The 13,662-nt window shown below is 41.2% G+C and overlaps 1 protein-coding gene across 1 annotated transcript in view; it reads right to left on the bottom strand.

The window, feature by feature from the left end:
• Positions 1 to 501: 501 nt before the first annotated feature.
• The window catches only part of stat1b (signal transducer and activator of transcription 1b), a 43,406-nt gene continuing 30,245 nt past the window's right edge, over positions 502 to 13,662 (bottom strand). Inside the window, exons 10-24 of the mRNA XM_055870773.1 lie at positions 13,063 to 13,155; positions 12,763 to 12,822; positions 12,567 to 12,596; positions 12,383 to 12,473; positions 8,525 to 8,566; positions 8,327 to 8,410; positions 8,072 to 8,170; positions 7,632 to 7,767; positions 7,226 to 7,281; positions 7,046 to 7,137; positions 6,787 to 6,926; positions 2,096 to 2,281; positions 1,642 to 1,717; positions 1,193 to 1,289; positions 502 to 625 (exon numbers count right to left, since the gene is read on the bottom strand). Coding sequence (XP_055726748.1) covers positions 602 to 625; positions 1,193 to 1,289; positions 1,642 to 1,717; positions 2,096 to 2,281; positions 6,787 to 6,926; positions 7,046 to 7,137; positions 7,226 to 7,281; positions 7,632 to 7,767; positions 8,072 to 8,170; positions 8,327 to 8,410; positions 8,525 to 8,566; positions 12,383 to 12,473; positions 12,567 to 12,596; positions 12,763 to 12,822; positions 13,063 to 13,155 — 1,306 coding nt within the window. The 3' untranslated portion in view covers positions 502 to 601. The remainder of the gene's footprint in view (positions 626 to 1,192; positions 1,290 to 1,641; positions 1,718 to 2,095; positions 2,282 to 6,786; positions 6,927 to 7,045; positions 7,138 to 7,225; positions 7,282 to 7,631; positions 7,768 to 8,071; positions 8,171 to 8,326; positions 8,411 to 8,524; positions 8,567 to 12,382; positions 12,474 to 12,566; positions 12,597 to 12,762; positions 12,823 to 13,062; positions 13,156 to 13,662) is intronic.

The following is a 13,662-nucleotide window of genomic DNA, read 5'->3' as shown; positions in this document are numbered from 1 at the left end:
AAGTACTACCAATTGGAAATCACTAAATTGGGGAGAAAAATGTGTAAAAATAACACAAAACAATATAGATATATTTGATGAATTTTGGTATTTTAGCAAGCCTTTATCCATATTAAACATCTAATTTATTGAAGTCTCCATGTGGTCTATATTAAAGGCTACTTCATTTAATATAACAGCCTTTTAAAATTCAATATTGGTGCAACATTTCTGACTGAAATATCAAAGGGCACTCATTTCGTGGAACAACCCAGAACAGCTGAACCATTTTCCTTATTATAAGTTACGACAAAATCATATCTATTTACAAAGTGAAGAACAGCTTTCTCATCCCTTTTTTTCTTCACATTACATATGCATACACAAAATGTTACCCTGTCCCACAAGTAGCATAGAATGACATTCCTAATTACTAACAGCTGGACTCAAAGCCCCAAAATCTCATGCATGTATATAAAACGATAACGTAGGACTACATATATATACAGTTTCAGGTGTGCTTTCAAATCTATTGCAAACGTCATCCTTTTTGTGTGGTGTCTTCGGTACTCGGCTCGGGAGCTTACACAAATTTTCCTGGGCACCACCTGAAGAGGGCAGATTAGTTTGGGAAGGGAGTGCACATCTGAAGGGAGAGGAACAACATAGGATCAGGGGGGGAAAATGGCTGCATCTCAATAGTGGAATGCTGCACTTTTGTGATTGCATGTGTTACACAGTGGCACAGTCACATAGTAAATAAAAAATGCATGAATTATCCCGACCCTCGCGTGGAAGATTTGGAAATAAATCCTTCAGTTATGACAGCGGTACAGCTGATTTGCCCGGACCTTACATTCTAATTTTAGCCCAGGGCTGTCTTGTCTTCTCAAATGTTCACATCTTTTCCACATTTTGTGTTTTATGATGATAAGATATGTGTTGTCTCATCTCTGTGTGTGGCTGGCACTGTCTGTCTCTAACCTACCACACTGTGGGTCATGTTCCTCTGCCCAGGTGTTGCTGATACATGCCAGATCTTACTACACCCGGATAATTATTTTACGTATCAGCTAACCACATATGTTATAGCAATCTGGTGCCGGGCGGCACAGTTGATGATGTTTCACGCAACCATTGGTTGATGCATGGAACGGCTGAGCAGGGGAACGCGACCACTGTGTGCGGTTGGTGCTGTCTGGCTGTAACCTACCATATTTTCAATCTCATCAGGGTTAATAATCCTGGTCAGCTCTCCATACACTTCGCGACTCATGGGCAGCATGGCGTCCTGTAGTCTGAAGGGGTCGCTGAGGAGAAACAGAACCCAACAAACAGTTACATAACTTGGAGAAAAGAAATGTTTGCAGTATTTAATATGATATCTGAGTGAGAGTGACAATCAATCAATGGGGGCCCTTCGGTCGGTAATTCAACCATGTTTACAACCAGTGAAATATTTAGCTAGACTAATTTACCAATCTAAAACATGTTAGCTGACATGGGTGAGTGACTGTCAGTGACTGACATAACAAGAGACCTACACTTTTCGCTTGACCTTTTCTTGTACTTTGGGCTGTGTGGGTTGTCTGTGTGTATCTTAAATCAATGAAAACTATATAAAAACAGTAAAAGGGGTTTCATAACAAGAATCACACTTACACTTCAGACACATACATGCGCTTCGTCTGAATGTAGCCAGCCTTAGAGGCACTCTCCAACTCCATTGGCTCAGCAGCTGAGGTCAAAGGTTATAGACATCTAGAGGTTATCATCAGAACCAAACACAGGTGGCCCCTACATTGGGGAGGACGGATTCATTGTAATGGCTGAAACGGAGTAAATGGAATGGTATCAAACACATCACAGACTCCATTCCAGACATTATTTTGAGCCTTCCTCCCCTCACCAACCTCCCGTGGCAAGGCATTACCAGTGGTCAGTATTTCAATGGGGGAAAAGGGTGTGGCACAACAAAATATGAAAAGTATGCTATGCAGTGAATATTGTGTATAATAGCTTAGACTGGAATTGAAATCTTCAACACCATTTGTACCTTTTTCAACTACTCAATCTTTCCTCAACATACATACATTTCTAACAGCTTGTTAGTTACCTTCTGTGGGGCGGCTGTAGTAGCGTGTGAAGGCGCTGTCTTTGGGGATGTTGGGGTAGAGGTAGAGCAGAGGGTTCTCAGGGATGTTCTCGGCAGCCATCAGCTTGTAGTTGCGGAGGATGTCAGGAAAAGAGATGGCGGCCAGCTCCTTCTTAGTGTAGGGCTCCACCGCGTGGAAATGGACTTCTATATGTTCATAAATATACAGTTGAAGTCGGAAGTTTACATACACCTTAGCCAAATACATCTAAACTCCAGTTTTCACAATTCCTGACATTTAATCCTAGTAAAAATTCCCTGTCTTAGGTCAGTTAAATCACCACTTTATTTTAAGAATGTGAAATGTCAGAATAATAGTAGAGAGAATTATTTCTTTCAGCTTTTATTTCTTTCATCACATTCCCAGTGGGTCAGAAGTTTACATACACTCAATTAGTATTTGGTAGCATTGCTTTTAAATTGTTTAACCTAGGTCAAACATTTAGGGTAGCCTTCCACAAGCTTCCCACAATAAGTTGTCACGCGCTGGCTATAGAGAGGCTTATAGAGAGCATTTTCACTTTTGGATGAATTGCGTGCCCATAGTGAACTGCCTCCTACTCTGTCCCAGATGCTAATATATGCATATTATTAGTACTATTGGATAGAAAACACTCTGAAGTTTATAAAACTGTTTGAATGATGTCTGTGAGTATAACAGAACTCATATGGCAGGCAAAAACCTGAGAGAAAAAAACAGGAAGTGAGAATTCTGAGAGTGGTCGATGTTAAAGTCATCGCCTATTTAATTCCGTGTAATATATGGATCTGTTTGCACTTCCTACGCCTTCCACTGGATGTCAACAGTCAGTAGAACGTGGAATGAAGCTTATGCTGTGTTGTGGGACCGGATGGGAGGTGTTTGAGTCAGTGGTCTGGCAGAGTGCCAGTTCTTGGTCACGCACTTTCCTCATATCGCCATGTGTTCCATTACTTATAGAGACTGAAAAGAATGCTCCGGTTGGAACGTTATTGGAAATAGATGATAACAACATCCTGAAGATTGATTCTCTACTAAGTTTGACCAGTTTATTTGACTTGTAATATAACGTTTTGAAGTTTTCGTCCGACGTTTGCTTGCATCTGCGCGAGCGTTTGGACACGTGTACTACACCTGCTAGCAAAATTAGCTAAATTGGAAATAAGTAATGGACAATATCGAACAAAACAACAATTTATTGTGGAACTAGGATTCCTGGCACTGCAATCTGATGAAGATAATCAAAGGCAAGGGAATATTTATGATGTAATTTTGTATTTCTGTTGACTCCAACATGGCGGAGAAATGTTGTTAAATCTGAGCGCCGTCTCAGATTATTGCATGGTGTGCTTTTTACATAAAGTTTGTTTGAAATCTGACACAGCGGTTGCATTAAGAACAAGTGTATTTTTAATTATATGTAAAACATGTATCTTTCATCAAAGTTTATGATGAGTATTTCTGTTATTTGACGTGACTCTATAATTACTCCGGATATTTTGGAGGCATTTTTTTATTTTTTATTATATAAAAAGAGCAATGTATCCAATTTTCTCCCCAATTTTCGTGGTATCCAATCGCTAGTAATTACTATCTTGTCTCATCGCTACAACTCCCGTACGGGCTCGGGAGAGACGAAGGTCGAAAGCCATGCGTCCTCCGAAGCACAACCCAACCAAGCCGCAATGCTTCTTAACACAGCGCGCCTCCAACCCGGAAGCCAGCCGCACCAATGTGTCGGAGGAAACACCGTGTACCTGGCCCCCTTGGTTAGCGCGCACTGCGCCCGGCCCACCACAGGAGTCGCTGGAGCGCGATGAGACAAGGATATCCCTACCGGCCAAACCCTCCCTAACCCGGACGACGCTATGCCAATTGTGCGTCGCCCCACGGACCTCCTGGTCGCGGCCGGCTGCGACAGAGCCTGGGCGCGAACCCAGAGACTCTGGTGGCGCAGCTAGCACTGCGATGCAGTGCCCTAGACCACTGCGCCACCCGGGAGGCCCCTTTTTTGGAGGCATTTCTGAACATGGCACCAATGTAAACCGAGATTTATGGATGTAAATATGCACATTATCGAACAAAACATAAATATATTGTGTAACATGATGTCATATGAGTGTCATCTGATGAAGATGTTCAAAGGTTAGTGATTAATTTTATCTCTATTTCTGCTTTTTGTTACTACTATATTTTGCTGGGAAAATGGCTGTGTTTTTCTGTGGCTATGTACTGAGCTAACATAATTGTTTGGTGTGCTTTCCCCGTAAATCCTTTTTGAAATCAGAGATGTTGGCTAGATTCACAACATGTATAGCTTTTAAATTTGGTGTCTTTCATGTGTGATTTCACAAAAGATTGATTTTTATAGTAATATATTTAAATTTGGCGCGCTACATTTTTTTCTGGATTTTGGCCAAGTGGGACATTAGCGTCCCACATATCATAGAGAAGTTAAATTAAATATGAACACGCACTACGCTGCACCTTGGTCCTCATCTCTTTCTCCAGACGACAATCGTGACATAAGTTGAGTGAATTTTGGCCCATTCCTCCTGACAGAGCTGGTGTAACTGAGTCAGGTTTGTAGGCCTCCTTGCTCGCACACGCTTTTTCAGTTCTGCCCACAAAATGTCTATAGGATTGAGGTCAGGGCTTTGTGATGGTCACTCCAATACCTTGACTTTGTTGTCCTTAAGCCATTTTGCCACAACTTTGGAAGTTTGCTTGGGGTCATTGTCCATTTGGAAGACACATTTGCGACCAAGCTTTAACTTCCTGACTGATGTCTTGAGATGTTTCTTCAATATATCCACCAAATTGTCCTCTTCATGATGCCATCTATTTTGTGAAGTGCACCAGTCCCTCCTGCAGCAAAGCACACCCACAACATGATGCTGCCACCCCCGTGCTTCACGGTTGGGATGGTGTTCTTCGGCTTGCAAGCCTCCCCCTTTTTCCTCCAAACATAACGATGGTCATTATGGCCAAACAGTTATATTTTTGTTTCATCAGACCAGAGGGGGAAAAAAGTACGACGCATGTGAATTTGCAAACCGTAGTCTAGCTTTTTTATGGCGGTTTTGGAGCAGTGGCTTCTTCCTTGCCTTTCAGGTTATGTCGATATAGGACTCGTTTTACTATGGATATAGATACTTTTTTACCCGTTTCCTACAGCATCTTCACAAGGTCCTTGCTGTTGTTCTGGGATTGATTTGCACTTTTCGCACCAAAGTATGTTCATCTCTAGGAGACAGAACGTGTCTCCTTCCTGAGCAGCATGACGGCTGCGTGGTACAATGGTGTTTATACTTGCGTACTATTGTTTGTACAGGTGAACGTGGTACCTTCAGGCGTTTGGAAATTGCTCCCAAGGATGAACCAGACTTGTGGAGGTCCACCATTTTTTGGGCTGATTTCTTTTGATTTTCCCATGATGTCAAGCAAAGAGGCACTTAGTTTGAAGATAGGCCTTGAAATACATCCACAGGTACACCTCCAATTGACTCAAATGATGTCAATTAGCCTATCAGAAGCTTCTAAAGCCATGACATCATTTTCTGGAAATTTCCAAGCTGTTTAAAGGCACAGTCAATTTAGTGTATGTAAACTTCTGACCCACTGGAATTGTGATACAGTGAATTAATCTGTCTGTAAACAATTGTTGGAAAAATGACTTGTGTCATGCTGTCACGTTCGTCGTATGGAGGAAGAGAGGAGGACCAAGGCGCAGCGTGATAGTAATACATTCTTCTATTTACCGAAACGAAGAACACTTGACAAACTATACAAAAACAACAAAACGAACGTGACGCTATATAAGAAAAGTGCAGACACAGGCAACTTACACATAGACAATAACCCACGAAATATGGCTGCCTAAATATGGTTCCCAATCAGAGACAACGATAAACAGCTGCCTCTAATTGAGAACCAATCTAGGCAACAATAGACATACAAACACCTAGACTAGAAACACCCCATAAACATACAAAACCCCTAGACAAGACAAAACACATACATCCCCCATGTCACACCCTGACCTAACCAAAATAATAAAGAAAACAAAGATAACTAAGGTCAGGGCGTGACACATGCACAAAACTATAGTTTGTTAAAACAAGAAATTTGTGTGTAAAAAAAAAATGTGTAAAAACAATATATATTAAAATATATATATTTTTGTCTGTCCATAGGTAAGTACACGGAGTGTATATATACCACCTTCCTAATATTGAGTTGCACCCCCCCACACTTTTGCCCCCAGAACAGCCTCAATTCATCGGAGCATGGACTCTACAAGGTGTCGAAAGTGTTCCACAAGGATGCTGGCCCATGTTGACTCCAATGCTTCCCACAGTTGTGTCAAGTTGGCTGGATATCCTTCAAGGGTGGTGGATCATTCTTGATACACACGGGAAACTGTTGAGCGTGAAAATTCCAGCAGTGTTGCAGTTCTTGACTCAAACCGATGCACCTGGCACCTACTACTATACCCCATTCAAAGACACTTAAATATTTTGTCTTGCCCATTCACCCTCTGAATGGCACACATACACAATCCACGTCCCAATTGTCTCAAGGCTTAAAAATCCTTCTTTAACCCATCTCCTCCCCTTCATCTACAGCTACAAAGCTACAAAAACATACGCACACAAAAAACCACACACACCGTTATTGGAGCCCTCCACCCAGGTGAAGGTAATGGCTCCCTCTCGGCTGCTCTCGCTGAAGCGCAGCAGGAAAGTTCCAGGCTCCTTGTCCTTCAGCAGGACCTTCTCTCTCTCCTTACTAACAAAGCCCATGATACACCTATAGACCATAGATATGTAGTGGATTATAGCACAATAAAGTCACTTTTCAAAAAAGTAATGTTGACCTAGTCTTCAGAAAGGCATACAGAAGTAATGTGAGTTGGAGAGATGTTTTACCCATCATTCCACAGACACAGCAGGTGTGTCTTGATCAGGTCCAGTATTCCCTCGATCCACAGCCAGAAGGGAAAGCTCTTCTCATTCACATTCTGCTCAGGCAAAGACACACTCAATACACAGCACATAGTAAACACACAGGGGTTGGCTAAAACACTAAACTTCCAGTGAGATGCTCACCTTGCAGAACTTGGTCCAGGGGATGAGGCCATTAGGGTTTCCCGCTGCTTCCTGACCTGTCACAGGAGTTTCGTATTATTATTGGTTCACTTTAATGGAACGACCTTAGCTAACACCGCTAAGAGCAACACATGACAGAGGTCATAAGCTGTTTATGCACTTTTTTATGGTGAATAGATTTTATGCAACATTTGTATTGTTAGCCTTTATCTTGGATTAGTTGGCCAAATTAGTTGGTCACCTTGACTCTCTTGCCAGATATGTGTGTAGAGAAAAACTAATAGCCACCTCACACACTGTATGTATGGCCACCTTTTATAACCAACTAGCGCACCTTAATATCACAGATGGGTTTGCTGTGGCTGTGTCGTTTCACAAAACCACGCCAAGTCCAAATAAGACTCACCCAGGAGCTTGTCTCCCAGCATGCTCAGCTGCTCATCGTTGAGACCTCGCTTGGTTATGGAGGAGAACTGCCAGCTCAGCACGTTTGACAACTGGCCCCAGGTGGCCTGAGGAGGGCTCAGGAAGAACGACAGATTCTGAGGAGGAGGAGAGAGAGGGATGGAGATGATAAGCTGATAGTTTGGAAGAGGAGTGTTAGTGCTGTGGTGGAAGAAAAGCCTGCACACCAGCTGGCTCTTCAGGACCAGGAGTTCGACCCCCTAGATTAAACCTGTCCAGTCTGGATCACATGACATAAGTAAGGAGGCAGTTAAGAGAACAAAAGTGACTGTATTTCTCAGAGGGCAAAATCTCAGTAAGTAGATAGATATACAGATACATAGATACTGTAGCTATGAGGATTTAGTCTTGAATGAGAAGGGTAGGTGAGAGGGGTTGTACCTTGGACTCACTGGTCAGCATGTTGTACCACATGACAGAGGCCCAGGCGCTGGGCAGCTGGCTAATGTTGGAGATGACCACAATGGGCAGGGACATTGTCTGGATACACACACGCACACAGGAGAAGTCAGATAGGAACATCAGTACAGACAGTCAGGCTCCTTGGTGTGTATTACTAACAAATATTTCTGCCATGACAATAGTCTCTACCATGTCTTTTTAAAAGCTCTACAGATTGGTTACTGTTGTTCTGACCTCTAGTTCGACCTGGAGTCCTGGCTGACAGAGTCGAGTCTCAAAGCTAATAGAGTGGAGCTCCTCCGTCACTATGAGAGGACCCTGAGTTGACACACAGACGTACATCAATTTAAAAAATGTACATGTATTACTATGACATTGCATAGTAATAGTATTATACATCAATCATCCTCACACCTGAGGTGCTTTGCTTACCTCATTTGATCTGTTGCCTGTAACTTTCTGTTCCTTTAGTTGCTGGGGAAGAAAATAGTTGTAAATAATGTAAGGTAACCAAAAGAAGAAGAACAACATCAACAAAATGTTAAAACATGGTTCTGAACAGCACACATGATATACTGTTACAGCAATCGGCAGGAGACTTAAACCCTGGTCGCCTGACCTAAGGCAAGAATGCTAACATCAAACCACTTTCGTAATGCTCTTATGAAGGCTAGGGTCATTACTAGGGTTACAAAGGGACAGTATATTATAGAAAACCATGGGTTGGAACCTAACTTATTTTCCAATGGCCGTTCAGAGCAGAATCAATATTTATTTTTGTTCTGAACCTGTTAGAACCAAAACAAAGTAACGGTTCATATAGTTCCTTTTCATTCTTTTACTCTTCCTGTGAAGTCAACATTGTTTTTACATTTAGTTCATTAATTTAATTAGCGCCAATAGAGCACCTTGTTATGGAATAGGTAAAATATTTGTTTACATGTTTAATTGGTCAGATAAGTGCAGGCTTGAGATGCGACTGAAATTTCATGGGTGGGGAGAGAGCAAGGGGTGGACATGGAGGAAGCTTGGCTTGAAGCGCTGAACATCATGACATGATGTGAATTGTAATGTGTTTATAGGCTATTACTAGCATTATAACTTAACTATATTACAGAACTATACAGTATAATAGACATTAGGAATATTGTTCTAACTTACAAATACATTTTTTAACCGATTCTCAAGACTTGAAAATAACAGTTCTGTTCCGGAAAACTAGATATCACTTTCGTTCCCGGTTCTTTTTCCGTTCCTCAGAAATATAAGTATAAAAAATATATCAGATTTTTTGTTGTTGTTGCCATTTAGCAATTTTAGGAAGCTGGCTTTCGCTAGCCCAATTAGGTTCCCAATCTCCAAACCTCATAGCTAGCTACTAAGAAGCCTTTTCAGGCTATCAATCAAGTTTGAATAGCTAGCTTGTCTAACTATCTTAGCTGGCATGCCTGCTGGCAAGGTTGGTAGACTTTAGAAAAGCAAGCAATAACTAGATGAATAGAAGCATATTGTTTATTTTTATATAAAATAAAATAACCACCAGTCAGGAGGACAGCTCAAGAGGCATGCTTAGATATGCAGACAACTTTTTTACATAGAATTAAGCATAATGATTATGACTCAGGAAAAAGCTGTTTTAGGTGTTTGAAAAATGACCTAACTTACAGACAGGGGGCATACTTTGTGGTCATGACGCCCATGTAAGTCAATATGTCATTGTTGTAAATGTTTTGGCGCCAAACTGGTGGCAGTTGTGAAAAAAGTAAATAGTCGGAAAAGTTGCAAAGTTAATTGAAAAAAATGAAAAATATGCTTTTTTCATTAATTAGGCTATTTTCTCTTGAAACATATGGTCTATCCACTAGAAACTCATGGACAATATGGACACAGACATTAGACATAATTTTATACTATATATGAATAAACAATTGGAAAGTTACTAAATAATAAATTACCAAAGTTACCATAGATTGCCATAGATTACCTTTGATAAATTACCGGTAGCTTTGCAACCCTAGTCATTACAATATGAAGAATATATAACGCTATCATCATTGATGTACAGCAGGGGTCCCTAATTAAAATCAGCCACAGGCTGACTTTTTTCTCGAGCGGTTGGTTGGGAGGGCCGGAACATAATTATAAATAACTTGTACACTGCAATTGATCACGAGAAGCCCAAACAGATATAGTATTTGACAAAAACATAATAATTTCAAACCTTGATTACATTAAGATACGATCAAACACGCCTCCCTACTTCTGCATGGGAATACTTGGGAACAGATTTTCTAAAACAAAATCACTTTGAGCTAATTTCCAGGTGATTTTGCAGTCTTTAATGCTCAGAAAACTGGGGGGGAGGGGGGGGGGGGGGCGCCTATTGGGGAACCCTGATGTACAGTACATCATATGTACAATATACAGTATAACCTCTTGAGCCTATGGGGGGTGCTGTTTCGACTTAGCATAAATTGGTCTCCAGATTAAACTGCCTAGTACTCAATTCTTGCTCGTACAATATGCATATTATTATTATTATTGGATAGAAAACACTCTCTAGTTTCTAAAACCGTTGGAATTATGTCTCTGAGTGGAACAGAACTCATTCTACAGCACTTTTCCTGACAGGGAGTGAGATTTCAGAAATCTTGGCCTCTGGTCCCAGGTCAGTTTTAATGTCCCTGTGAATGCTATGAGGATACAAACACTGCCTACGCCTTCCTCTAGATGTCAGTAAGTGGTGACAATTTGAATGGAGTCGATTGCGCAATCAGGGCCTGTATAAAAGGCCAAAGACCGGAAGTACCTTTCTTTTGTCCCCTGCGCTTCACGCACGATGGACGTCGGACTGGCCTCTTTCCAAGCTTTGGTTTAGCCAGTAATATATCGCCGGTCATGTTTTTACTCGTTATAGGTGTTAAAAACATCATAAGGTAGTTAATTTAAACCGTTTTATAGCAATTTATATCCGTTTAGTGCGATTTTGAGGCATTTCTTTGTGACGCACTTTGAAGAGTTGGACACTTTTCCTGTAGATGCCGAACGTTAGTGGCCATTTCGACGGGACAAGAGGACATCTTTCGACCAAAAGACGATTAGACCGGAGAAAGGATACATTGCCCAAGATTCTGATGGAAGATCAGCTCATAGTAAGAACTATTTATGATGATAAATCGTTGTTCTGTAGAAAAATGTTAAACGCATATTCCGCCATTTTCTTTGGGGTAGCTTCGCTTTGGCGCACCCGGTATTGCACAGTAAGGATAATTTAAAAAATGTAATTCAGCGATTGCATTAAGAACTAATTTGTCTTTCAATTGATATCCAACTTTTATTTTTTTTGTCAAGTTTATGAATAGCTTTTGATAAAAATAGGTGTCTTTCCAACATGGCGCCGGGCAGATTGCTTGAGTAGTTGGACACTATTTCCATTGTGTAAGCATGATTTGTGCCGCTAAATATGCACATTTTCGATCAAACTCTATATGGATTGTGTAATATGATGTTACAGGAGTGTCATCGGAAGAATTCTGAGAAGGTTAGTGAAAAAATTAATATATTTTGGTGATGATAACGCTATCGCTCTTTTTGCCTTGAATCAATGCTCGTGTAACGTTTGCACATGTAGTATGCTAATATAACGATTTATTGTGTTTTCGCTGTAAAACACTTAGAAAATCTGAAATATTGTCTGAATTCACAAGATCTGTGTCTTTCCATTGCTGTGCGCTGTATATTTTTAAGAAATGTTTTATGATGAGTAAATTGGTAATACACGTTGCTCTCTGTATTTATTCTAGTCGAGTTGTGATGGTGGGTGCAATTGCAAACTATGATTTCTACCTGAAATATGCACATTTTTCTAACAAAACCTATCCTATACAATAAATATGTTATCAGACTGTCATCTGATGAGTTTTTTTCTTGGTTAGTGGCTATCAATATCTTTATTTGGCCGAATTGGTGATAGCTACTGGTGGAGAGAAAAAATGGTGGACAAAGAAAAATGGTGTCTTTTGCTAACGTGGTTAGCTAATAGATTTACATATTGTGTCTTCCCTGTAAAACATTTTACAAATCAGAAATGATTGCTGGATTCACAAGAAGTGGATCTTTCATCTGGTGTCTTGGACTTGTGATTGAATGATATTTAGATGCTAGTATTTACTTGTGACGCTATGCTAGCTATGCTATTCAGCTTTTTTACTGGTGGGGGTGGTGGGGGGTGCTCCCGAATCCGGGTTTCTGAGGCGGTAAAAGATAACATCTGAATGTGCCAGTTCATACCAGGTAACTGAATTCTGCTGCCAAGCTTCCATTGGACTCCTCCATGTTCATAACCTTAGTGTTGGTTCCCAAGATGTTGAATTTCCGGACCCTGGAAATTACGTAAAATCAGAGGAGATGTAATGACTACTAACTAGGCTACTTCAGGTTTAAGTAGGATAACAGAGACCAAAACATTTCCTACCCTCTCACTGTGTTCTTCTCAGTGACGTCCCTAAAGAAATACAATACATCAGTGACTGAAACTTTGACTCTTGCCATTGATAAAATATAACAATGTAATACAATTGATTAAATATAACATTAAGTAGTTCCCAAAGCCATATGTGTACACGTGTGTGTATGTATATGGCTCTGGTACGTACTTCTCATTCACTTACTTGTCAAACACAGCTTTGACTTTGAGCTGGTAGTTGAACTCCTGGAGCTTCACCAGGAGTCTGGGGATATTATCGGGTGCAAGAGTATTATGATACCAATAAAGTAATCACAATGCAAGCCAAATGACAATCAGGAACTAATGTGGATGGAAGAGTGTAGTGTTAAGGTGTGGGTCTTAATTGAGGAGTTACAGCATGGATGGCTAACCAACTATCCTCTGGGTCTGCAGGCTTCTTCTAGCTACTAGTCAACACAGTATTGCACATTGCGTTTGGAGTGTGTAGCACTGGCGCAATCACCTGATTTTGACAGTGAACTGCTTCCCAGTCTTCAGCACCATGGGTCTTTGAGGGTGAGTGGGCATACAGGGCTGTCTCTCCACCACGATAGAACTAAAAGACAGATGCCACAAAAACATTCTGTCAAACATCTGATAATGATACTCCTATGGCACTCCACTAAAGCCTAGAGCAGGGATCATCAACTTTTTTCTTGAGTGGACAGTCGGGGGGCAGGAAAATAATTACAAATCATTTGTAGACTGCTAATTGACTGTAAGAAGGCCAAAGGGACAGAATATTTGACCAACATTATAATGTGGAAGGACCACCAGAGGGCAGGCTGCTCCCACGGACAGTAGCCCAGCCCGGCATGTGAGTCAAGGTGATCAGAGGCAATTAAGCACAGCTGACAGTAATAACGAGCTATTCTCTTTCCCCTACAATAGAGAGGAGGGAACCGGCAGAGAGGGGAGAAAGAAAAGAGTGTTTGCTTCTACAGAGGAGAGGATGTACCTTTTGAAAGGGAGAAGAAGGGGACACTCTACCTCTTGGGAATGGTCACCACAGATCCGGACGACCACCCGACGGGAGCTCTACACGGAAGGATCGTGAAGGCGG

Source organism: Salvelinus fontinalis, chromosome 19 (genome assembly GCF_029448725.1).
Source record: "Salvelinus fontinalis isolate EN_2023a chromosome 19, ASM2944872v1, whole genome shotgun sequence".
In the NCBI taxonomy this organism is placed as follows: domain Eukaryota; kingdom Metazoa; phylum Chordata; class Actinopteri; order Salmoniformes; family Salmonidae; genus Salvelinus; species Salvelinus fontinalis.
This window is presented reverse-complemented; position numbering and strand designations above follow the sequence as displayed.